The 26,026-nt window shown below is 44.4% G+C and overlaps 1 protein-coding gene across 8 annotated transcripts in view; it reads left to right on the forward strand.

The window, feature by feature from the left end:
- The window catches only part of NEDD4L (NEDD4 like E3 ubiquitin protein ligase), a 350,990-nt gene that overhangs the window by 281,565 nt on the left and 43,399 nt on the right, over positions 1 to 26,026 (forward strand). For 5 of the 8 annotated variants that reach the window (XM_081253287.1, XM_081253289.1, XM_081253291.1 and 2 more), the window contains 9 exons: positions 688 to 820; positions 1,972 to 2,148; positions 4,603 to 4,677; positions 6,306 to 6,365; positions 11,384 to 11,515; positions 12,014 to 12,133; positions 13,173 to 13,370; positions 19,439 to 19,516; positions 20,957 to 21,011. In XM_081253287.1, the coding sequence (XP_081109413.1) occupies positions 688 to 820; positions 1,972 to 2,148; positions 4,603 to 4,677; positions 6,306 to 6,365; positions 11,384 to 11,515; positions 12,014 to 12,133; positions 13,173 to 13,370; positions 19,439 to 19,516; positions 20,957 to 21,011 (1,028 nt within the window). The remainder of the gene's footprint in view (positions 1 to 687; positions 821 to 1,971; positions 2,149 to 4,602; positions 4,678 to 6,305; positions 6,366 to 11,383; positions 11,516 to 12,013; positions 12,134 to 13,172; positions 13,371 to 19,438; positions 19,517 to 20,956; positions 21,012 to 26,026) is intronic. The other 3 variants (XM_081253288.1, XM_081253285.1, XM_081253286.1) reach the window with 2 other exon arrangements.

Raw genomic sequence — 26,026 nt, forward strand, 5'->3', positions numbered from 1 at the left:
CGTCCCCCCCCCCAATAAAAAAGAGACTATGAAGTTGCAGCGTTCCTCAAATCCCAGTTGATTTGGGAGGTTATTGCCTGATGTTTGTGAATTTTACAAAGGAGTTTAACGGGGAGAAATGCAGTGTCATGCTTCTGAGAGTCTGTCAGAATGAGATCCTCAGAGGCCGAAGTTCATGTTGGGTCAGGAGCATTTCCCTCCAGACCCCAGCTTTGAGTTGGTACTATTTGGACTCATTGGTTAATTGTTGGTGACCAGAAGTTGCAGCCCTGTCATTGCTGGACTCCTAGAGAGGGGTCACCACGGACTGGCCATGAGTGTGAGCTCACCTGTCACCTCTCCTTCAAGAGGCCCCCCTTGTCACTGGGGCAGATGGATGGAGGACTTTGATTTCTCTTCTTTCTTAAACACTAAAGTACATGCTGCAGTATATGCCTGAAAGATACTCAAAAATATTGGGACAGATGCATTTAAAGACTGTATTTCAATGAAAGGGACCTAGGAGAATGCTTTAGCCAAGAGATGGTGGCAGATTCTCCCGCTGAACAGCCAGCTGATTGTCAGTGTTGCGCGTGACAGCGCTGACACTGTATTAGGTGTCAGGCCCTTGGTGGGTGTCGGCTGGTGTTGAAGTGCCAGGTGTCAGTACCGGCTCTCCTGACTCCCACCCTCACCCCGCGCTCCCAGGGATGTGTCCTCCGAGTCCGACAGCAACATCCGGCAGATCAACCAGGAGGCAGCGCATCGGCGCTTCCGCTCACGCAGACACATCAGCGAGGATCTGGAGGTGGACCCCAGCGAGGGCGGAGACGGCCCTGAGGTAGGACTTCCTGCTCTGGCGGCACACTCCCTGGAGCGCCTCCTGGCCATGTTCTCCAGGCTGATCGTGTGTCGTAATTTCTTGTCTCAGTAGATCTGTGTAAAAAGGGAGGATCATGGTCTCGTGGCTGATTGTTGACCATCGGGATATTTAGTAACTTAGAAAGCGCTTACAAAAGCCATCTTTGATGAGTACACATAGTTTACATTACTACAAAAGGGAATGACATTATTTTTAGCATGGAAATCTTAAGATGTTTTCACTTTATGCTTTATTTTTCCCCAGAGTTTAACCATCTCTTGTTAAATGGCAGCATGGTTATCATCTTTGAGCAGTTGAAGGCGCCCTGTAACTTGTTTGGGTACCAAATACAAGTTTTTACTGAGCAATTTTGACATAGTGAAAGAGATTTGTTACCAAGAAAATAGAAATTTGGGTGAACAGAAATGTTCATAAGTTTACCCTTCAAATGCTTATGGTAAATTACTGGGGAAGAATATATATAAATTGAACAGCAGATTAGCAAGGCAGCAAACCATAACTTCCATGCTGCCTTAACAACTCTGTTTACTTATTAGAAATCCATTCTTTTTAAACACTGCATTAGGAAGATCATTCACAAAATGTTCCAGTGATCAAAATTAGAAAAGCAACATGAATGATACTGTAATAAATTCACTAAAAGTTACTTTATACCAGGGCTTACTTACAGCTTATAGCATCTCTGCTGTTTTCATTGTGAATCCTCAACGGTTAGAGTAAAAGACAATTCACGAAAATCATAAACAAATTCCTGAGAATATTTTTTTAACCCATGCAGGTAGTATCAAGTGCTAGAAGCAAAGCACTGCTCAGAGAGGCACTATGACAAAGGGGCTAAGAGCACAGACCCTGGGACCAGGCTTCCTTGGCTCAAGTCCTGACCCCACCACTTCCTAGCTCTGTTACCTTGAGCAAGCTATTCCCTCTGCTTCAGTGTCCACATCTGTTAATCAGGGTAGTCTTTATTTCCCTATGGATCCTGAGAAGGTCGTGTGCCTCCTGAGTGCTCAGTAAATGTGAATTACAGTTATCATAAGGGTTATTACGGGGACGGGGAATGAGAAGGTCCCTCGTCCTAGCAGTTACCACAGCATCTTGTTCCTTGGTAGCCTTGGGAGACCATTTCGGAAGAAGTGAGCATCAGTGGAGACTCCCTCAGCCTGGCGCTGCCTCCACCACCCGCCTCGCCTGTGTCGCGGACCAGCCCCCAGGAGCTGTCTGAGGAGCTGAGCAGACGGCTTCAGATCACTCCGGACTCCAATGGGGAGCAGTTTGGTTCTTTGATTGTAAGTAATAGTCTTGTCTTCTGGCTCCCAGATAACTCTGACATTTTCCAAAGTTCCTCCTTCCCTAGGAGAAGCAGGACTATACCAAAATTAGCCCAAGCAGGTGAAAATCTTTCTTGATTCATAAAAAACTCAAATCTATGACTTGTGTTTCATCAGCTTTAACCTTGTAGAATTTCTTTTCCCAGCCAAAGGGTCATGAAGAGTACCTTTGTCATAAAGGTGGTGTGCACACTGGGACCTGGGAGACATTGGGTCTCCAGGTTAATCCTCTTACGTCATACTCTGTGTGCTTTATCATCCTCGTTTCACAGATGAAGACATGATTTTAAGTGACCCATCCAAGACAAGGTTAGAACAGGAGATAGAAGACATCTCCCAAGTCCCAGAGTACCAATCCTTGAGAAAGGTGGTGAAATTGGGACACTGTCACCAGGGTAGCATTTGAACTTGGGTTCTTAGCCATCAGGGAAATTCATTGTAGATGCTTCAGGTGGGGCTAAGCCCCAATGAGAAGCAACAGAATCAGCCATGAAGACATCTGTGTTTGACAACACAAAGCTTTGCAGAAAAAGCCCACAGAAAATTCCTGCTCATGCATAAAATTGAGAAGCAGTGCAGTCTCAGTGTCTCTTGAGAAATTGAACCTACAGATGCACTGTAGTAAATGATGGTCGCCCCTCTGCTGAAAATGGCATCCTAGAAAAATAGTCATCATTACAGCCATATCAAATGTAAATGAACAGGAGGACTACATAAAATGTAAAAGCCAGTAAGTACTCACAAAATTGTTACTCCTTCAGTTACGTGTTTTTGTTTTAAAAGACACCATTGGCCCATATCATGAGTTGCACCGATTACTCAGTTAATGTGTTTTTGTATTAAAATTCTATGAATGTCCTTCAGAAAGAGAAATATCACTGAGACGAAAATTTAGTACTATAGAGGCAGGAAAAAAAGGAGTTTGCATATATGGGGTATTTGAATTGATAAAACTGTTGCTATGGAAACAACATAAGCAAGGAAACCATATATTTAAAACACTATGAAAGGAAGTAAGTACTGCCAGAAGCATAGCAGTGGTATACCTTTAGTGTATCAAGTGAAAAGCCATCATTTTAGGCAGCACTGATACTAAGCGATCATCTCTTATTATTTTTATAGGGAGCTTCTGCATTCATTATTCTAGGTTCATAAAAGATCTTTAAGATCCAAGTGCAAGTGTCGGAATTACTTTAAGTTCATGTTGAGTCTGGTTCAACTATCACATAACAGTGCCTAGGAAAGAGAGGGGTAGGGGAGTAGGGGGTTCTTCTCCAGTTTTGCTTGTCAAGGTCACTCTGTCTTCAAGGACAGCAGCATGAACTTTTACTAAAGGATGAATCCCTCATGCTAACCGTTGTGAGAAGACTTGAAAAGCTTCCCATTTGCTGCCTCAGAGCCTGTCTTGGCCCTTTACCCCATTTTCCTGATTGCAAAATATTAAAAGTGAGCAAATGCTACAGATTTGTCCCGTGTACAGACCTGTTGCTAATTAGACCCCTGCCTTGTGTGTGTGTGACCTGTTGCTGATCTGTGGTCTTTTTTTTTTTTTTAACCATATAGATTAATACAAACAAGTGAGAGGAACATATTATACATTACACTCTAGATTTTTTTTTTTTAGATTAACCATACCTATTTTCCTTCATTCCTGTTCTGTACAACGTCTGAACTCCATTCAGAAGCTGAAGGTATAAATACCTAACCCTTCAGAAGTAGCCGAAGATTATATTTGAGTTCCCCTGGAAATAGAATCCAACTGATTCTTTGTCATTGGTCACAGTAGTCAATAAATGTTTAATAACTGTATGTCAGTATCTCTTCCTCTATTCGTGTTCCACTAGAATTTACCCAGAGGTTGCCTCTCAAAGCAGAATTCAGGACTTCTAGCTTCTTTTTTCCATTATTAGAGCAGCACTCGAATGTTATCTGTGGAGTCCCCTTTCCTGTTTTGGCCTCTTTTTTTTTTTTTTTTTTTGCTGTATGCGGGCCTCTCACCGTTGTGGCCTCTCCCGTTGCAGAGCACAGGCTCCGGACGCGCAGGCTCAGCGGCCATGGCTCACGGGCCCAGCCACTCCGCGGCATGTGGGATCTTCCCGGACCGGGGCACGAACCCGTGTCCCCTGCGTCGGCAGGCAGACTCTCAACCACTGCGCCACCAGGGAAGCCCTTGGCCTCTTATTTTTAATGTTATTTCTATCCCATCTGCTTAAGACACTTGAAAATGACAGTGGAAGATCCTTGACTCCTTAAAAGATGACTCTCATTACCCCGAAAAGATGGTGTTTCATTTAATTACCTTCTAATATTAAAGAGCAGTGACTAGGCTTGAGTGATATATTTTTTAAACCAGTGAAACTCGTTTCTCAGAATATGTGTCCCTGATGCTCCGCGTCCTTTCCTCCCCTTCAGCAGAGAGAGCCTTCCTCGAGGTTGAGGTCCTGCAGTGTCACCGACGCAGTCGCAGAGCAGGCTCATCTGCCACCGGTAACCCATGCTCATTTCCAGCCATCAACTGGCTCTTTGGGCTTTTATTTAAAATCATCTGGGCTACTGAGGAAGAGTTTTTCCTGTGCAAATCCATTTACTATATACGTAAGACATTAAAATGTCCTAGCAAATTGCCCAAGGAGAGTGAATTTCCAATACGAAGAGTTGTTATTGTCACCAAAGTCTCTGAAATGCTAAAAACTCCATTGTTTTGCTTTTCCATCCAAATTAATACCAATTCTGATGTGCTTACTTGACCTAAACACTAACAATTCCTTTTTTAAAAACTTCATTTGGTCCCTGAAGCTGTGTTTGTATCTCAAGAACATAGGAAGAACTCTTCTGGGTGGGCAGCAAGAAGTCCTTTCCATTACTAATGGCCTAAACTCTTAACCCACAAAGCCTCTGTGCCGTCTCTTTAAAGGCAGCTCTACTGACTCAATATATAATTTGTTCCCACTATAATTCCCACTTTCCCACAATTTTCATAACTAGCAGGAAATATAGAAGTGTAAAGGGTATTTAATAATATAGGACACAAATAAAAATGAATATTCTGATTGGAAAGCAGACCAGAACTGCTTTGGGAGATGTTTAATAAACACATTAAAAGTAAATTTTATGTAAATTTGTTTCTTGTTTTGGAGGAGAAAACATTATGTGGTTTCAGCATGCTTAACTGGATGTTTGACCTTGACCAATTTTTTTAATTACGACAAATCCTTGGTCATTGGTAGTGCTTGTTTATTGCATATGAAACTGTTTGCAATGAAATGATCATTGTTTATTGCATATAAAATTGAAGAAGGGAAAGAAAGATTGCACTTAACAGGTTTTGCAATCATGGTGTCTTCCCTGTTGTGTACATTTTTGCTCAACTTCAAAGGACCTTTTTTGCCTAGGCTTTAAGTCTTTTATGTTTACAGAATGAATAGTACATTAGTCAACTGAGTAATCAACATAATAGATGCGTTGTGGCATACATGGAAAGGGCTGGTAGGTCAGAAGCTTGACAAGAGCATCCTTTCTGGGATGCAGTACAGGCCTCCCCCAAAACAGAACAATCAGCTGTGATGGACTAGTGGGATACTCTTCACATGATTCTGTGATTTTCCTTGGTGAATTAATGGTGCTTTCTCTCCTTTTCAAAAATCAGTGTCAGTTTTATTGGCCAAAAGAGCTCACTTCCCTGAAAATTGATGATTCGTCCCTCTTTCCTTGTGCTCTGTGAAGCTGTGAACTCACTGATCACCAGTGGCCTCTTACCTGAATTTCTGAGTTTGACAGATTTAATCATCTGCTAATTATTTAACAGTGGGGGCACAATAGTGGTGCTTTCCTTTTTTTTTTTTTTCATAAGACATCTCACATTGTTGAGGTTGTCAGTTCATCGTTTACCCAGATCAGGGCTGCACCCTGAGCCTTCTCTGGATGGGAGGGTGATCCTGTTCCTCTTTTCCTTCTGGTCATCAGTGGTTGCTCAACTTTATTTGGACCGGGTGGATTGCAGAGATTTTGATTCATGTCACCTGCCTTCCTGACTGCACCAGCACTGATTCCTAATTCAATAAGCAATGGGTGGTCTCCCGAAATGCATTTCACTGATGTAAATTATCATTTAACAGCCCAGTGCCCCAGCTGGGAGAGCACGTTCTTCAACTGTCACGGGTGGTGAGGCTCCAACGGTAATGATACCCTCGTTCAGACATTAATGGCAAAACTGTGGGTTAGTTTTAATATTTGGGGTAATGGTGACTATACACTTTTTTCTTCTTTTTTTGATAAGAACAGCTTCTTATGTGCCACAGAGCTGCATGCTTCTTATTTTAAACCTCTCACTTTCACACTGTTTGAAGGTACTGGGTAAAACGAATTGATTTTTAGTCCCGTATAGTTTTATGAGGAATACTGTCAAACTTTGTTTAAAGTGCATTTTAATCTGAACATGTAGAGTCTATTTCTGCCTTTTAGTGTTTGTACTCCTGATAAGCTTTTCCCATGTGTTTAGAAGACTTGGGTAAAATATTTTGGTTGGAGGAGAATCAAGGAAGCCACAGGAATTGCATGCAATTATATATGTGAATTTTCAGTTATACATTTCCTGTACCACGTTTCAAAGGCTGGGTTAGATTTTTTGTATCACAAGCATGAACCAGTGACCTTTCTCTGCTTCCAGGGGCCCCTACTCACAGGTTCACAGGTATGAACAAGGGTTCGTATAATTTAGGAGGAGAGAGGAAAGAGTATAATTAAGAAATTGAAAAGATCTAGAAAAATGGTCTTTTTAAGCCAAGTATCTGTTATTCTTATTACTCATTATTTTAAGTAATTTCTACTATTCATGTTTGTGGGTAACTTGGACGACTGTGTACTTTAGTTGCCTGTTTTCTCCTTGATCCCTAAAGACAGGCTAGTTTATAGTTTATGCTTGGAGCTGCTATAGCTATTTGAAGAATTTTCCTTACTGTTTTAACTTTGTATGTTTGTTGTAACTGTTTTAACTTTGTATGTTTGTTGTAACTGCTTATTACTGGGGAACACCTTTAGATACATATACGATTGCTGATTCCCTGCAAGATGTTGATTTAAAGGAACAATTTGGTTATATTGTTAGAATTTACTACTCAGCATTGTACACTGGAAAATCTAAGTGGCAGTCTGCAAAAATCAGCCCAGTGTAAGGTATTGAGCTTCAGTGGAGGGCATGTGTTGGGTGGGCCAGGCTCAGCCTCCAGTAGAATTCAAGAAAGTTCAAATAAACTCATATATTTCCTATCGTGCACTAGTCATTTCCATGGCAGTAGAGCTGTGAGACGGACAAGATCACTTCATGAAACGATTTTGATAGAGTGCAGGGCTGATGAGCATCTACTATCATTTTTGCATCTTGTTGGCCTTGGAACCTGTTGCGAGTGTTGGAGTGTTGCGATAGCTGATGATATTAAACGACAGGGTAAACTGAATTATGCTCGTCCTGGGTTCCATGGTCAGAATCACCTGGCAGGACGAAGTGATGCATGTGAATGAGCTCCCCGTGGCCCTGCCACTGTGCTTTTCTTCTTGCCTGTGCTCTCTCCTTCCCCCAGCAATGAATTAAAAATAGGAATTTGGTTTTGTTTTCTATTTTCAAAGACTGGGTAGTAATATTTCCTAAATGTTTTATCTGCTCTCATGCTTTCTACGTACCTGGTCATCTTTCACCTGGAATAAGCAAACTTACCTTATGGCTGCATTAGAAATTATCACGTCTGTTTCTTTTGCACCCTCACCATCCCTTGTGATGAATAGCCTTTACTTCTGCTTTTCCAGTTCCATCTCCTACCATGTGTTTTCCCCTCTCTTACACCTTCTCCCTGTCAGCCGCCACACTGAAGTGTGCTGTGTCATCCTGGAGCTACCCTGGGACTCCCCATCCCACTCCTTCCTCTGTGCTCTCATAAACATACACGTGGATGCATGCGTGCGCACATACACATGCGTGCACACACACACACACAAGTGGGATCTCATATACGTATTAGTTATTAACTTGATATTATTCACTTGTGGTCATTTTTCGGGACGTATTAGTTATTACACAGTAGTCAGTGATGTGAGCACACCACAGTTTATATAATTTTCCCACGTCGATGACCGTTCAGCCTCCACCCCCTGGGCACTGCTCACCATGTGGCTTTATTAACCATCCTGGTGTGGCTCTCTTTCCGTGGTAGTGCTTTTATTTCTATAGTATAATGAACAAGCCCTGATTCTTATCTGCGGAGCCACAGCCCTTTGACGTATGACAAATAAATACGCACGGGTGCCACTTTCCAGCTGGCTAAGCATGAGCCCTCTCTGAGAGAAAATGAGAGGCATAGCACAGTTTGGGGGTTTTGCTGTATATACCCTAATAATACACTGAGGTAAGAGTGTAGCAGGGTTTGAGTGAATCTTGGAGAATCTGTGACAGCGCCAAACGTTTATCATCTTTAAAAGCATTTTGAAACTTTTACAGCTCCAGTGTAATTTTCTTCATTTTAATGAAATAAATGGAGCCACCATGAAGCTGCAGTTAAATGGCTCCTTGGCTTTGTGAAACACGGCGGTAGAATTCAGATGAAAAGCTGTGAAGTGTTAAATTAAGCTGACTGGCCGTTTTCTAACTTGTCTCCTGATTAATCCACATGTTCTTGAGGTGGTAAGGAATGCACGTGTGCAGAAGCGCGCACACTGCACGCACACCGCAGGAGAAGGCTGACGTTGGCTCCAAGGCTGCGCCCCTGCCATGGTCTGTGCCCCTGCCATGGTCTGTTCGTAGAAGCTGAGCCCCACCCGCTCCCCAGCTGTGGGAGGTGGTGTTTTGAGTCACAGATGGAGTCATCAGCACAGGTTGTTCTTCATGGTCATTTGGAAAGAACCCTATAAAGGACCATTTTAATAACACCATCTTGCGTAAATGGAACTAGATTGTAGGTTGCCAATTCAATTCTCAGTAGAAGGTAGAAGGAACATTTTCATCAAATTCAGTGTTCTCTACAACACTCCTAGCTTTCCATAAACTGATTAGCCCTATTAACTGTGGATCTATGAAAGTAACCTGGTTGCTGGAATACTCTGCTGGAACTCAGTCCTGAGATTATCTGTGACACAGCCCAGTTATTTTAGTTTATTAGCCTCCTTGTAAATATCCTTTCCAGAGATACTGTAACTGTAAAACTATCCTTAAGGTTTCCAAAATGAAGTTTTCTGAGGGCACATCTAATTGCCTCTCCACAAAAAATAATTCAACGGGGAGGCCGAAAAGCAGCATTTAATATTTAGTATTCCATTCAGCCAAAACATTTTTGGTCCTCATATAAACAAACAGTATGTCAAGGCTTGATAGCATGTACTTGGCCAAAAATACTAATCAACCACTAACTTAGGTTACAGAGTCCATCGGGTCAGTAGAATCCATTGCTGTAGTGCCCAGATAAAAAGTAGCCTGGAAATAGCTCCTTTGTGTTGGTGTCACAGCGAGAGGAGGAGGGTGGAAAGAGCTTTCAGCTGTAGACAAATGCTTCTGTCTTTAATACTCATGGAAGGATCGGGTCTGCATGTTGATGTTTCTTCCACTCTTGTTGTATCCCCACAGCTAGATCCAGGACTGTACCTACTCAGAGCCTTGGAATTGCCATTATGGGGCCTTGGGGACTTTATCTGGAATAATGTCAAGGAAATAGTTGCTGCAGTTTTAGCAGAAAGTTGTCTTTCAGATAAGTACACTTGCCCTGCTGGGTAAATTTGTTTTAGAAATAACCATTAAGGCAGCTGCTTCCTGGTCTGTTTTTCTCTGGAACGTGCACTTTGAGCTCATGAAGTAGGATATTAAGCCTCGTTGCCTGCAGTCCCCAAATTACCTGGCTGCATCCCTGATCTTGCTTTTCAGTTCAAGGTCTTGCAGTGGACTGGGGGACCCTCTTTGCCAAGGTACCTAGTTGGTAGAGAACACGAAAGATGGGATGAGTACAAGGAGAGATTGGGCTAAGAGATTGACATCTTCAGCCTAAACGAGAAAACGGCACCTGGTAAAATGTCTGGAGTTTCAGAAGATCCTAATTAGGGAAGATGGTACCCTAAAAGAAGTGGTTTCCTTTTGTAACCTCACGTAAGAGATTATTCCTGATGTTTGGCCTCTTGTTTCTTTTACGCTCTCCCAAGAGCCTTGGTAGTCATGGTTGGCTTCTTGTTCCTAACCCCTTCCTTAGAGTAGCAGCCCTTTCCCAGCTACAGATCTCATGCGCAGCACCCAGACGTCCAGGACGTCCTGGACGGCACTGGCCTCACACAAACATCCCCTTGCCTCCGTGAGTCTTTGAGACACCCTGCTTTCCAGCAGCTCTCCACCCCGCCTGCATTTCTCAGACTGCTTCTTACAAGCAAAAGCGTCGCAGGAAGCCTTTTGCAATCTACTTTGAACTATCCAACCGTAGTCACTCTGTACTGCACATGTCTCTAAGCCCAGAAGCTACCTGTGCTCCATTCACCCTTTAAGGAGACAAACTCCATATGGGAGGACGGGGGGGGGGGGCGGGGGGCAATACAGCCTCAGTTATCACGCTTCTTTGGAATTCTGGCCTCAGATTGCCAGGTGGCATCCCGGGCTGGAATAGTTGAGATATTCTGGTCAGTCACTAGTGTGAAAGCAGGCCTCGTAGAGAACAGACTCTGTGTGTGTGTGTCCCCCCGTGCCGAAAGCTACGTAGTGTAAGGGCCCTAAGCTGGTGAAGAATTTAGGAATAAGCTAGGGGAACATCCCTGTGACAGCTAGATTGAGGAAAAAATATTCAGGGCATCCGTCTCAGAGTCGGTAACATTTAACAATTTGATATAACTTTTAGGCTCTACGTGGTTTGACAGTAAAATGCAGCAACTAAAATGAATTGTCATATTATTCTCTTTCCTTATGATCACGTTGGCAGCAACCCTTTATGTTGAAGGCTGCGTGGCCTGGAACTGAGTTTTGTAAGATTTTGACCCTGTGGCTCATGTAGGAGTTCATTTCACAGTAGGTTTAAAGCTATTGGAAACCTGTTGCTGTTTTCCAGGCACTCATGTTTTCGGTACCATTGAATTAACTCACTTTGTCTAGCACAAATAATTCTGGGTATGTATTACTTTATTAAGTTGATCAGAAAACAAATGCAAGATATTAAATAATAATGATTTCTTACACAAACAGCCATCAGTGGCCTATGTACATACCACGCCGGGCCTACCTTCAGGCTGGGAAGAGAGAAAAGATGCTAAGGGACGCACATACTATGTCAATCATAACAATCGAACCACAACTTGGACTCGACCTATCATGCAGGTATGCAGATTGCCACACAGCTTATAGTCACAGGCAGTAGAAGCCTAACGTATGCGAACCCCACGTTCCTGATGTTATGTGTTGTTCTGAAGAACCCATGTTTAAGAAAATTCTTCTCGCAGGTGCATTCCTTTTAAACATAATATTTGCCCTGAGGAAGAAGTGGGGCCCTGAATCAGTCTCCCCCTAAATGGTCCATTTTAAAAATGTGACGGGAAAGATAATTTCAAAGTAAGAGCCTGCTTATTACAATGGGTAGCATCCCTCCGAACCCCCTTTTTTTCTGAGGCTGGTTTTTATGCCAGCCGGTGATTCATTTTTATTTCCTTGGAGTGTGTTTCCCCGTCCTTCCCCCCATTATTATGCGTAGTCATTTCCTCCATGCTTTCAACAGGCCAGACCTCTCATCACCGCTGGCTGTGTTGTTGGGTCCACACTCCCATCACGCGCGCAGGGAGAGCCTCACACGAAGCTAACTTGTGTTTGCCTCCAACGTAGCTTGCAGAAGACGGTGCATCCGGATCCGCCACAAACAGTAACAACCATCTAATCGAGCCTCAGATCCGCCGGCCTCGTAGCCTCAGTTCGCCAACAGTAACTTTATCTGCCCCACTGGAGGTGAGAAGGCTCCGTCATCTAACTGGGGTCACGTCTATCCCGTGGCTTCTCCTCATTCTCTCTTCTCTCTGAACTGGGACTTGGGTTTTGCGGCCACCTTCCTCTCTGATACTCAGTCGCTGTGTTGGCGGTGCGGGGTGTCCTTGTGCAGCTCACTCCATGCTTCCCATCCCTGCACTCACCTGATTCTCATTCTCATTGGGCCGAGGCCATGGTGGCTTATACTGGACACAGGCTCCTCTTTTCAGAACTTTCTCCATTCGTGTTGTGTTTCACTCCTTACTGCCTGTCACCTCATGAGACTCCCATAATAACTCGTATTGGTTCAAATACCAATGCTTACGTTGAGTTTTTAAACTCAATAGCTGTTGCTTTGATCTGTTTTTCCTTTCGACCCTAAGGTCTTCCATTGTATCAGCCTCCGTGTTTCTGATGCCTGTTTGCATCTCTCAGTCACTGCTGGGCATCTGCTTTGCGCCCTCCTAACATCACAAATACCAGAGACTAAACCTTTGAAGTTCTAAACGTGACTGCATCTTAGAGATGGCTGCGGGCTTCTCCATGCCCAGGTTTAAGATGTTGATAAGTGGGAATGGGCGATGTCTCCTCCAGACTGTGATGTAAATGTCCTGGGTAACAGCTATGCAATTCCAGGTGGCTGTCCCCGTTGGTGGAGGTTTTTCTTTTCTGCTCTAAAAATTGCCAGTCCACCTTCGTTAGACTGAGCTCATTAAGAGCAGGGGCATGTTCTCCACCTTCTGTACAATCTGCATCCATAATGCTCACTACAGAACAGTATTTTGGGTACGTACCAAGTAGCTATCAAAGGATGGTGGTTATACGTACTTCACATTGTTGTGTGTTTAACCAGGAGATAAACCTTACAGTTAGATTAATTTTCAGAGTAAACCAAGCAGGTTTTTTAGGCGCTTCCCCGTTGTCCCTCTTCAAAGAGGAGCGTTCCCTGACCCCCAGGTACATGTTGACCCCTCTGGACTAGCACCTGAGACGACTTCTAATGCTCATTATTATTCCTTAGGGTGCCAAGGATTCACCCATACGTCGGGCTGTGAAAGATACCCTTTCCAATCCACAGTCCCCCCAGCCATCACCTTACAACTCCCCCAAACCACAACACAAAGTCACACAGAGCTTCCTGCCGCCCGGCTGGGAAATGAGGATAGCGCCCAACGGCCGGCCCTTCTTCATTGACCATAACACAAAGACTACAACGTGGGTAAGGTCGCTGCGTTTGTTCGGCTCCATTTCCACCCTGACGTCTGGCATTCATTCCTTTATTGCCTTACCCCGTATCCATGGTTCGTGCAGAGACATTTCCTGGCAGTGAAGCACGTCCCCAGAGGGTCTTCTCAGCTTGGTCTAGACTCCGCACGTGGCGGCTGGCGGGGAGCAGGTGACTTACGGGCACAGGCTAATGGCCATCTTTGGTATTGGTGCTTTTCTTCTGAGCACTCCGGGAAAGCTCCAGTTGTGACAATTTTACCGTATATGGAAAAAAGGGGAGTGCTACATATAGCTAGGATTTTGATGTTACTGCTTCCCATCTCAGGATGCTGTAACCTTACTAGGAATTCTGATCTTTTTAGAAGTGATGTTTCTTTGTCACTTTCATTTTGCATCTGTGTTGACATTACCCATCTTGATTTCTATTTGATGTGTCGTTTTAGTTTTTACTGTTTACATCAGATAAGTATTTTATACTCTGTGCTACATTACTTTCTTTTAATTGTGGATCAGGAGGTATACTAAGGACTTTGTAAATTTGATAGCTCTTTTTTGTGAACATCTTATCACAGTTGGTTATTTCTTATCACAGGGCTCTTCCATGTGCCCCCGAATCATGCATGAGAGAGAATCCGTGTATTGTGTTAACCTGAGAAAAATGAGATTAATGAAAAGCACATATGCATATCTTTATATTCCTCTGCTCGCTCTTCATTTCTTCAGGGGAATCAGTGGTGGCTTATTTAATGTAGCATAGAGTTCTTTTAAAAGTCAGTGGTATTTTTCTACTGAGTGATCTCTAGACCGGTGATTAACCTGAAATGCGTCCTCGTGTTTCTATTTCTGATGCTACCGAAGGTTTGTTTTCCTTCCTCTCCCTTATATCCCCATCTGATTGTCTGGGTACCGAGTGTAACTCAAGTCTTTCTGTCCTCTGGGCTACTTGCTCAGAACTGATGGTATGTGAAAGCCGGTTGAGTTTTGGTGATTGTCACTGGCCCTAGCTCTGTGGTCTTGGACCAAGAGTGAACACATGCTTTAAATTCCCATTTCTAGTGTTGACACCAAGTATACCCAGTTGAAAGAACAGCAGTATCGTGTTAAGGAAGAGACCTGGACCCAAATGGTCTGGACGGTCACTTACACTCTGCCCGTGGTGTGATGGTAATTCAGTCCCTTGAGAATTGGATTAGATGGCCCAGCAGACTCTCTCAGACCTCATGGATCGTGGTACAGTGTGTCTTCACGAGGTCAATCTTAGCATTTGGGGCAGGACTGTGCCTGTTATTTGCAAGACATTTAACATCCTTGGCTTCTGCCACTGCATCCTAATAGCCACTGTCGTCCCCCGCACCGACCCCTATCCTAGTGACGACCCAAAAAGCTCCCACGCATTTCCCAACACCCCGTCATGAGAACCACTCCAATTTTGAAGTAAAGGAATAACCCGCCAAGAGAACTTATCATTCAGATCTGGTAACATTCATTTGGTAAACACGTCACTACTGCTAAGGCATATATGATAACATGTAGCTTTGAAGATAAGATTACAGGTTTGTGGCAAGATGAGAGTAAAAGATAGGTCGCTCCTTGGGAAATAGAGTGAGAGAGATTGGTTTGAAAGCCTTTTTTCCCTCATGGACATAGAACCTGTAGCAGTCCTGCTAGTGTACCCATTTCTACTTACTACAGCACTGCTGGGATTTCACTTCCTCAGCCAGGAATGGGAGCTCCAGAAATAGGAGGTAAATATTGTAAAAGTAGCTGGATTAGTGTATGGAGCCACTGTGGCTTGCCAACATAAGCTATGATTTTAGTAATTTGAACTAGCTTAGTAATCAAATCCCCTAACCTTTTCACAGCCTTTCACACCACAACTGCAGTGTAATTGCAGCTGGGCAGATTTTATTTAAAATAGCACCAGCTTTATTTATTGCCTGCATCGGTGCTGAGTGAAACCCAGTTTGAATTTTCAATTGCCCCTTTCCACCAGATACTTGTGATTCACTGATTTAGTGATTTAAAATTTTAATTGGTTAAAACAACATTTTGTTGCCGCTGCTGTGGTTGAAAATCCTTAAGGTAACAACTGGGAATTCCACAAACTGCCACGCTTCTCCTCTAAACTCGGATGTGCTGACACAGGCGCATTATCCCTGCTAAACAAAGGCCCATACAAAATTCTGGCTGTGGAACGCAGGCTCTAAATTGCTTGTTTATTTTGACAAAAGGTGGAAGGATGGAGAGAACTGTAAAGATAATTTTTGGCTTAAAACCTGTGTTGAGTTTGTTTGGGGTTTGCTTTGTTTTTTAAAGAGAGAACAAATAAGAGAGAACAGCTATTCTTAGAGTTGAGCATTATCATAGGAAAAGGAAAAAAAAAATTGGTCAGACAGGTTGAGAATAATGAAAATTGTGCTTCTTCCCCCAGCACCCTGTGTCCTCTTGATTCCTGCACTAACCAGAAGCAGGAAAAGGTTCAGGCCAGCATTTCCCTCGTATACATTGATAGAGGAAAATTCCCTTTGAAGTCTATTTATAAAACACGGCCTCTCGCACACACAAATAATGGAGGCCGTGTGCCAGCCATCTATCAGGAATAAAGTCTGACACAGCAAATGAGCATCACTTTTCCCCACCTGGATCAGGCGGGCTGTGGATGCACGGTAGAGATTACAGGAGGGCTTCAGCTCATGCATTCCTTCTGCTGAAGAAGCAGCTCAAAGCATGTGTATAAGAGTATATTTATGTCTTTTACAGGACAAAGCCTTGGCTTATTTTTGTAGCAACAAAGATTATACCTCAGTTAAGTTCAGGTTTGTTTTCTACCCAGGTCCAAACTAATAAAACTCACTGTAGTCTAGCCCTGGTGGTTGTTCCCTTCCAGGATCGAAAAAGCACAGTTGTCTTTTCAACTAGCCAGCATGCCCATATTTTATATATTTTTAAATGATTCCACAAAGAAACTTTTTTTTTTTTTTTGGCCGAGCAGCATGTGGTATCTTAGTTCCCCGACCAGGGATCGAACCCACGCCCCCGGCACTGGAAGCACAGAGTCTTAACCACAGGACCACCAGGGAAGTCCCCAAAGCCTTTTTTTTTTTTCTGTGGTACGCGGGCCTCTCACTGTTGTGGCCTCTCCCGCTGCGGAGCACAGGCTCTGGACGCACAGGCACAGCGGACGCACAGGCACAGCGGCCGTGGCTCACGGGCCCAGCCGCTCTGCGGCATGTGGGATCCTCCCGGACCGGGGCACGAACCCGTGTCCCCTGCATCGGCAGGCAGACTCTCAACCACTGCGCCACCAGGGAAGCCCCAAAGCCTTTTTTTTTTTTTTTTTAATTAAATAAGATGTTGATCTTTGCCTTCTGTTTAAAAACGCTTTCAACTGTAATTGTGGGAAGCAGTTGTGAAATACTGATATAATTGCGAAGGAGTGCCCCTACTATGCTGAGGAAAGGGAGAAACAGCCAAGTGTGTTGTGTATTTTATTCATTCACATTTGTGTCGTTTGAGGCCTCGTTAGGATTCCAGCTGACTGTCATTCCTAAAGCTGCCCCAGGTCCTGTGGGGCCTTGGCTGCCTTTCTCTGCTCGTCTAGCTGCCGCTCTGTCATTCAGGGGATTCCGTGGGAGGGTGGGCTCCATACTGCCCCCCAGGCTTAGCCCGCAGAGCTTGATGGGTGGCAGCTGCTGCCATTATTTTGATTTTTGTTGGTATAATAAAATCACGTGACCCCTGGGGGCCTCCAGCCCTCACATTCTGTGAATTCCGGGTTTCTGTGCAAGGCCATGTTAGCAGGCCTGTGAAATTGGATTTACTTTATGCGTCATGCTCCTTCTCCTACACCCCTGTCACTTTTCTTTAATTTCAGCTTTTTTTTTTTTCTTTCAATCACCAGCTCTTTACCAAAAGGGCCGATTGTCTTTCACAGTAGCCTGTGTGTGTGATTGCAAGGTATGGCTGGCCTTGCACATAGCATGCAGAAGCCCCTGTCCTCACCCATGGAACAGCAGCCTCAGCCTTTCTCTAATCCCAGCGTGAGCAGTGGCTGTGGTCTGCCCATGCTTCCCCTGCGGTGGTGGCATTACCTGGGCCAGCCCAGAGCTGGCCTTGGGTAGCTTTAGTGGGGTTCGGGGCTCTCAGGTTTTCCTTGGTCCATGGCCAAGCGGTCACAGATGTTTACCAGGTTATCAGCTTTTTAGACCTTCTAAATCCTAAATCTACCTAGCGTATCTGCTTACACTGTAGGTGTTCCAGTCTAACACAGAACACTGGGCGGTTTTATGCCTCTAAGGAGCAAAGGCTGATTTGTACGCGTGTGATTCCTGTTGTCAGTCTTGTCAGCTCTAAAAATCTATCACTTTGTTACCATCCCTGGATACTCATGGTTTAGACTGTTAACTTGGGGGAAATAATTTTAAAGCTTTATCGAGGTATAATGCACGTGCCATACAGTTTGCCCATTTAAAATAATACAACTGAATGATTTTTAGACCATCACACATGTGTGCAGCCATCACCATAATCAGGTTCAGGCCATTTGCATCACCCCCGAAGAAAACCCCACACCCATTAGCTGTCGCTCTCTGTAATCTAGGAGATGTTTAATACAGTCTTGGTATATAATCATATGTCATTTCATATCTCCAAACAAAAGTGAGTTTTATTATTTTCCCAGTTTTATACCAACTATTTCATTTTCTTGCTGACTTGGGAAAATGCTGAGGCAGAAAACCTTTTAGTAGTTGGAGAGCAACAAAGGCTTTAACATTAATGAAATAAAGGATTTTTTAAAAGGTTTTAGGGGTTTTTTTGTTTTGTTTTTTATTATCTTAGGCTTATTTGGTTACTAATGTGTTATTCTGAGTTTTCTCATTTTGTTTTCTAATCTTTTGAGTTTCAAATAGGGATTCGCTTAGTTACACTGCATTTTAATTGGGTCTGTGTAAGTGAAGGACCGCTGCCAGACTCTAAACCAGAGCCTCTGGGCGAGTTCCTGTTCTCTGTGAGACTCCGTTTCCTCATCTAAAGGAGCAGAGATTACGTGCCCAACCCCCTAACAGGGTGGTTGCAAGATCATACACCTGACTGTTCTTTGTAAGTTATGAAGCATGACCCAAGATGTCAGAGTATGTATTTTTCTGTCATTGGTTCTGTGTGGTATCTTATGAAGCATATCCCTTAAGAAAAGTATTTTGTAAACTTTTTTTTTTTTTTTTTTTTTTTTTTTTGCGGTACGCGGGCCTCTCACTGTTGTGGCCTCTCCCGTTGCGGAGCACAGGCTCCGGACGCGCAGGCTCAGCGGCCATGGCTCACGGGCCCAGCTGCTCCGCGGCCTGTGGGATCTTCCCGGACCGGGGCACGAACCCGTGTCCCCTGTATCGGCAGGCGAACTCTCAACCACTGCGCCACCAGGGAAGCCCTAAACTTTTAAGATCTAATTTGTGGAACTTGATCAAGAATCCCAGTAAAGTTCTCTCATGGGGATGTGACTCTGTGACGTTGCCGACTAACTCTGGGGCAGGACATGCCTGGACAGTCAAACCAGATTCAGATTTTCGGCTTTGGCTCAAGAGAGGGTGGAAGGGAGTAACAGCAGACGCAAGGACTGATGGAATGGGTGTTTCTAACAGGCTAGCTGCCCTCAGCCCGAGCTCCGGGTCCACAGGGAGCTGTACGACCAGTGTCCTCACTCCCTCTCTGTGGAGTGGATCCTCCTCATCTTCACTGGCGTCCTCTCCTCTGGTCTCCATGGTAACATCACTGCTGGAACCCTCCTCCTCTTCACCGGCTCAGGGTCTTGGGGAAATGGTTAACCTTTGACTTAAACATTCTTACTCTCCTCCTTTCATCAAGTTCAAGGAGGAAGAGTAGAATCTTTTTGGAGAGATGGTCAGCCAGGCCTTCTATACGGAGGTGGGGTCCTCCCCTCCCCGCTGCAGCAGCCCCCCTCCACAGGCAACCTGCTTGCTGTGGAACACACACCTCCAGAAGGGGAGGACCAGTACTGCTCACAGATATCACTCCTAACACCTGCCTCTTACATTCTTCTTGCAGGAAGACCCACGCCTGAAATTTCCAGTGCATATGCGGTCAAAGGCATCTTTAAACCCCAATGACCTTGGCCCTCTTCCTGTGAGTACACTGGAGACACACGGACCAGTCTGAACATGTTTACTCACTCATGGGCCCAATGTTGATAGGGAAGCCCTGTGACCTTCTCTTTCTCCAGGCGTTTTGAGTCCCCTCGGTCTGTCATTTCTTAATAGAAGCGGGTGTATGACTGAACTGATAACTCATACAGGTCACACCACACCTAGCTCTCCTGAAAGAGGTTTCTGAATGGCTGACTGCCAGTGAAAGGTAGACCTTGCAACTAGGATGATGGATGAGGCATTCTCTACAGGTGACAGTTTAAGCAACACACATTTATTTTGTAACTTAGCAACCAACTAATTTCCATCCATATTGCTGATTTAGTCATAGGAACAAAAAAGTTTTTAAAAGCAGAAGAAAAGGGCGTACGTAATCACAGAAGGTTTCTATAAGTCATTTATCCAGCAGATGTTTTAAATTTTTCTCCCTTGTCAGTGACTGTTTATAAATCTAACTTTTTATTAGTTTGTTCTCTTTTGGGGCCTGAGTGAGAGTCGAGCTATTGACTCCAAGTTAGATTTTGAATGAAACCTTCACCATGCTTTCGTGTTGACCCACCCCCAGTTTTTTTAAAAACCCTTACAGGCTAGAAAGGTGGGGAGACTCTAAGACTATTTTAAAAATGGAAGCGCGCTGGGAATTTTTTTGGTGGTTGTTTTCCAAGAACCTTTCTGTTGCCTGGTGTATGGTATATTACAGCAAAATTTGAAGCTAGAAAGATTAGGGTGCAGTCTTTATTCATCAGGTTATACAAATATCCCACACTCTCCAAATGTTTGGTTCCGGGGTTTGGATGGAAGGAGCCTGGGGAGAGACTGGAGAGAGAGTTTAGTAAGTGAAAGATTGCAGGTTGTCTAGATCTGTTGGATTCCTGACTTTCAGGTAACAGATAGGCACAGTTCAGATCATGAAAGCATACCAGCCTGATCTTGGAAAAATTATCCAAGTCTGGTTCCTGAGTAGTGAGAGTCCCCAGCAGAGAATTTCAGTATTCGATTTGTTCAACCACCTGATGACATGAGTAAAGCATCAGTCTCTCACATTTTATAGCACCCTTCATCCTCCCTTTAGTACTCAGTAAATACTCATTTAATTAAATGAGCTATTCAGCCCCAGGCTCAACTGTTTCACAGTGTGCTGGAGTTTCCCTTTGAAGCTTTTGAAATAATAACCCCTGTTTTTCTTGTTCATCATACAGTGAGTGCATCTGAGACTGTAGAACATGTGCTAAAGTGTGTTGCTGGGTGTTGTCATTTGAGTGAGTTCATTTGAAATGTTTCTATTTAGTTTATTCTTTATGTAAAAATGTACCCCAGGGGAGAAGAGTAAGAAGGTGTCCTAGAGTCTTTAACTTTTGCCTTTGAGTTTGGAACTGCTGGCTAATGTTTGTCTTCTCTTCCTCTCTTCCCCTGATAACAGCCTGGTTGGGAAGAAAGAATTCACTTGGATGGCCGAACGTTTTACATTGATCACAGTAAGTAGGTGCTGTTATGGACGCATAGGTGTTGCAGGTGAAGGGAGGATGAGGGTAATTCAGATATGACAGTGAAAGCTGTGTCATTTTACTGTTTGTCTAGGCAGCCAGGTGTTATGTGGCGAGGATGATACCAGAGACTCAGTGCCCTCGTACGGTACTGTGCATTCACCCCAGTTTGCTTTAAAGTGGCCCATTCCAGTTTGATCTTGTGACCTATTAACTGTTTTTTTTAATTAAAAAAATTTTTTTGATTGATGACCCCTTGACTTTTGCGCTTTTAATAAATACACTCTGCTAATAGAAAATAAGATTAGAAGTGATGATTATGTCAGAAATCTGTGTATGAGCAGTGCTTGAAGCAGCCGCTACGTTTTTTAAAAGCTGCCTTCAGAGGTCTCAGGGCAAGATGCCCATTCTGACTTATTTTCTATTCACAGCATGTTTCCCTGCACCCAACACACTAATACATGTGCAGTTCTTTTCTTGAAATTATATTTGCTGCAGACATTTGCTCCAGCTCCTATGAATAAATGTGTGGTTTCTCATGCCAACTAAAAGTTAAACTAATAAAGGTTTGCTTTTAGCCAGTGTTGTTGTTTTTTTTTTTCCCCCTTGTTGAAGTGACATTTTCTCCATGGGATCATATTAGTGTATCCCTTAAAACTTCTGAAAATGTATATTGAAAAGAAGTCTTCAAGTAGATTTAAAGTTCACATACGCGTGTGATCTGGTGGAATATATTTCTCTTTGTTTTCATTCGGTTCATAAACATGAGCATTAAGTCTACACCAGATTTCCCAGCCTCACGTTTTCTTACCTGATTGCATTGGTTAATTAAGCACGTTGCTGAGCTGACCGGGAAGCGTGGCCTCGAGAGGTCCCCGTGTGGGTGGGGCCTGTCACTGTCTCTCATTTCAGGGCCTCTTCCTGGGTTCCTAAGTGACCAGTGACACCTTCGCTTTCAGGCACGGGAGATTGAAGGGTTTTTAGAAATCGAAGTAAGCAAGAAGCCCAACAATTCAGAATTAAACCAAAAGTAGAAGTCCTAGGTGTATTTAGGGGTGTGGGTTACCCTGGCTTAAAATTAGATAGTTCAAAGTTTTTGTCTTCGACCAGTAAAAATGCTGATTCTGTCCTACGTTCCAGAATTTTACAGTGAGCATAAAATTGCTGCCATAAATGCTTTAACATGTGCGGGTACCCCCACTTCCTTCCTTCCTGTGCTAGTTATAATTCTCTTTCTCAGCAGAATTTGCCAAAATAGAAGAGGAGTCACACTGCCCCTTTCCCACTAAAAACAAAAAATATTTTCCTTTTCAGTTTTTTCATGCATTACAATTTCAGTTTTCAAAGAGAGGTACGAGTAATAATGAGCATTTTATTAAAGCACCGTCTTAACCGGTAACACAGCCTCGGTCCACCACACGGAGAGTACTTCACACAACATTGTGACCATGTTCCAGCTGGTGGTCTGATGTCAGGTCAACCTGAAAAGAACTTTATGAAATGTTCTTGCTGTGCTGTAAGGACCCAGAAACAAGAAAAACACGATTGCAAAGGACCATCCTAGTATACATTAGAAATTAGAAAAATCATGGACTGTTTTTCTGGAGGCGTGCATAGACCTAGTGTAATATGCGGTAAACGCTTGTTACATGGTGACTCGGAGTCCATTCACGGAGGGCCAGTGGTGCTGGTGTTGTGTTAGGAAGTTGACGCCCTTGGTTGGAAAGTGGAGAGAGGACCTGCCTTGAGAGGCAACAGCAGCCGTGCCTCCAGCCTCAGGCCTGCCCAGCTCCTGTTTTCCAGGCGATGGGAAAGGGTGGTTCCTTGCTAAGTGCCTGGGTGGTTCCTTTATTCCTGATCAGTCCCTCCAGGCTCCTCTCAGACATCCCCCATTCCTCTCTTCCAGACCACACAGCACTGGGGAGCCTCCCCCCTTCACTCCTGGGAATCAAACAATAGGATATAGACCCCATACAGAGCCTTGTTGACCTGAGCGATGCCAGTGTGAGATCTGTGATCCTTTACGTGGAGATTAAAATTTGCCTTTGCTCAACTATACTGAAAAGTTCTCTTAACCAAATACACTGTAAATTAGATGACCAAAGACTGTGTAAGAAAAAGGTCTGTTTAGGAGAGCCTCAGTAGCTGACAATGTAACATTTCTGTCAGGTCTCCCTAATTCGTCAAGGTTTATTCAGTGGAAAGCAATAGAGCGGTGTACATATCAATGAAACAGAGTTCAATTCATATGCCTTTTTTGTTGTTGTTGTTGTTGTTGTTGTTGTTTGTTTGTTTTGCGGTACGCAGGCCTCTCACTGCTGTGGCCTCTGCCATTGCGGAGCACAGGCTCCGGACGTGCAGGCTCAGCAGCCATGGCTCACGGGCCCAGCCGCTCCGTGGCATGTGGGATCTTCCCAGACCGGGGCACGAACCCGTGTCCCCTCTATCGGCAGGCGGACTCTCAACCACTGCGCCACCAGGGAAGCCCCATATGCCTTTTTTTAAAAAAAACAAATTCCAGTCTGTGAAAAATGAAGCATATCTATCTTTTTTAAGACGCTGTATCAGGTACTCAAACCCACTCCAAAACGGGTTTCATTACCTGGAATTTCCTTACCTTCCGAACGAGTCTCTGCTTCTAAACATTTTTCCCGAATCTTATTTCTAGCAAAATTCAGCATATCATTTTGCTCTCCTGCTGCCTGCAGGACAGAAGCCAGGCCATCCCTACTCCACCATTTGACCGTGAGCGCAGCCATCTTGTAAGGTGCTCAGTCATCCGTCTTCCACTTCGCTGGGGCATGTGACTGCACACTGAATGTAAAGGCAGCAGGGCGCTTGTCTCCTAATTCATTCGGTTTTTTAAATTTTCTGCTTCATAAATTCTTGAGAAGTGAGACATTTTCAAGATTAAAAACGTTGAAGATTTAATTTCAGAAGAGCATGAGTGCTCAGTACTCCTGTGCTCTTTAGACATCTAGATTCATTTGATTTGACATTTATCAAAAAGCTCCTGGGCCTCCCTGGTGGCGCAGTGGTTGAGAGTCCGCCTGCCGATGCAGGGGACACGGGTTCGTGCCCCTGTCCGGGAAGATCCCACATGCCACGGAGTGGCTGGGCCCGTGAGCCATGGCCGCTGAGCCTGCGCGTCCGGAGCCTGTGCTCCGCAGCGGGAGAGGCCACAACAGTGAGGGGCCCACATACAGCAAAAAAAAAAAAAAAAAAAAAAAAAAAGCTCCTGTGTCTCAAGCCTGGTGTCAGAGGGTATGGGAAGGTCTTGAACTGAACCCCTCCCTCCCTTAGGAATAGCATAGTTCTTCTTAAAGACCCGATATGCCCAGCCACTGAGTACTTGGCCACAGGCAGTTTATATACAAAGCTAAAAAATAAAATTCCAGGGATGCCGTAAGATCCTGTTTTAATCTTTTCTGCCAGCAGTCTTACCAAACCTGTCAACAGTAGCCAAGTGGACTGAGTTTTCTATTCTTCTACTTCATTCTCGCCCCTTTATTTGAAATATTACGTCTCAAAGACAAAAAGCAAGTTTAGATTCAAAAGTTTTAGGACAAAACGGGTAACTGGCCACCGACAGTCATACGTCGATAATTCTTAAGTGCAAAATTGATCATTATCGTAATCCTATAAGACCCATATGTGGTTCTGAAAGCCTAGACTGTTTTAAAAAGAATCTGTTTTTGCCATCAGCTTCATTTGGTCATTTAGAAAGTCAGGCTCCTGGTACACGCTGGGAAATGTGTTAAGTGGTGGAGAGGGGGCTGCAGAGATGAACAGCACACAGTCCTGGTCCTCAAGGGGCTTAAGCTCTAGTAGGGAGTGCCAGGAGGTATTTAAGTGTTGTCTTAGGGGAGTGAACCAGTTGTTACATAGAAGTACTTGCTGAGTGTCTGGGCTCCAGCAGTGGAAGAAGGCTGCAAAAGAGCCTTGTAGAACGGGTGACTTTTCAGGTGGATCCCAAATAATGAGTGAGGTTTAGCCAGGCACGCCCAGCAAAGAGCAATTCTAGGAGGGAGAAAGCGTGCACAGGTGTGTGAAGCTGTGCAGGTGACACCATGTTCAGAGAAGCGCAGTGGGGTTGCAAATGGCCAGTGTGCAGATGAGGCTGGCGTGACACCCGCATTAAGTCAAAGGGAGTCTGCTGGTACGGGGACTCGGGTCCCTTCCGCAGCCAGGCGGGAGCACCTAAGGGATGGTGCAGAAGGGACTCTGATGCGGTCAGGTTTGTGCTCTAGAGCAGCCGTCCCCAGCCTTTTTGGCACCAGGGTCCTGCCTCGTGGAAGACAGTTTTCCCACGGACAGGGGTGGGGGAGGAGGGGTGGTTCGGGGGGTGCTGCAAGCGCTGGGGAGCCGCAGGTGAGGCTTTGCTCGCGGGCCCTCGGCCTGGGGGTGAGATCCCCTTGGCAGAGCTTCAAAGGAAGTTTTGAACAGGGGTGAGTGAGACTGAGGCCAGGGAGACCTAGAGAGCAGTCCAGGAAGAGGATGAGCGCTCGGGAAAGAAGCCTTTTCAGAGAGGTGGGGACAGGTGGTGACCGCCAGAGTGAAAGGTGAGCAAGGCTGGAGGGTATGGCAGGTGCCGGACTTGAACAGTGGACGGATTGTGGTGCTGTTAATGAGAGGAATTCAGGGTTGTATGAACCATTTTGGTAGTGGAAGATTATGGGTCAAATTCTGGCAGAGTAGGGTTTGAGGTATTTCCCAGGGGAAATCCAGGTGCAGGTGTCAAGGATGGAGCTCGAGGTTCTGGTTTGGACAGATGTGGGGGTCATCATATGGAGGTAGTAGGTGATTTATTTTCTGGTTTGATGATGGTACCCAGTCTATATATAGTCTAAGGCAGTTTTTACTCAGCTATATTCTTTTTCTTTTATTTACTTTTCTCCTGTTTTGCATCACAGCAACAGCTCTTAATTTCCAAAAACTTCTGTCTTCAAAGTAAGGGACCCAAAGATACCTTTTGCTTCTTCCATCAGCGTTCTCTGAAACAGTTG

Source organism: Mesoplodon bidens, assembly GCF_964165515.1.
Source record: "Mesoplodon bidens genome assembly, chromosome: 13".
Taxonomy (NCBI): domain Eukaryota; kingdom Metazoa; phylum Chordata; class Mammalia; order Artiodactyla; family Ziphiidae; genus Mesoplodon; species Mesoplodon bidens.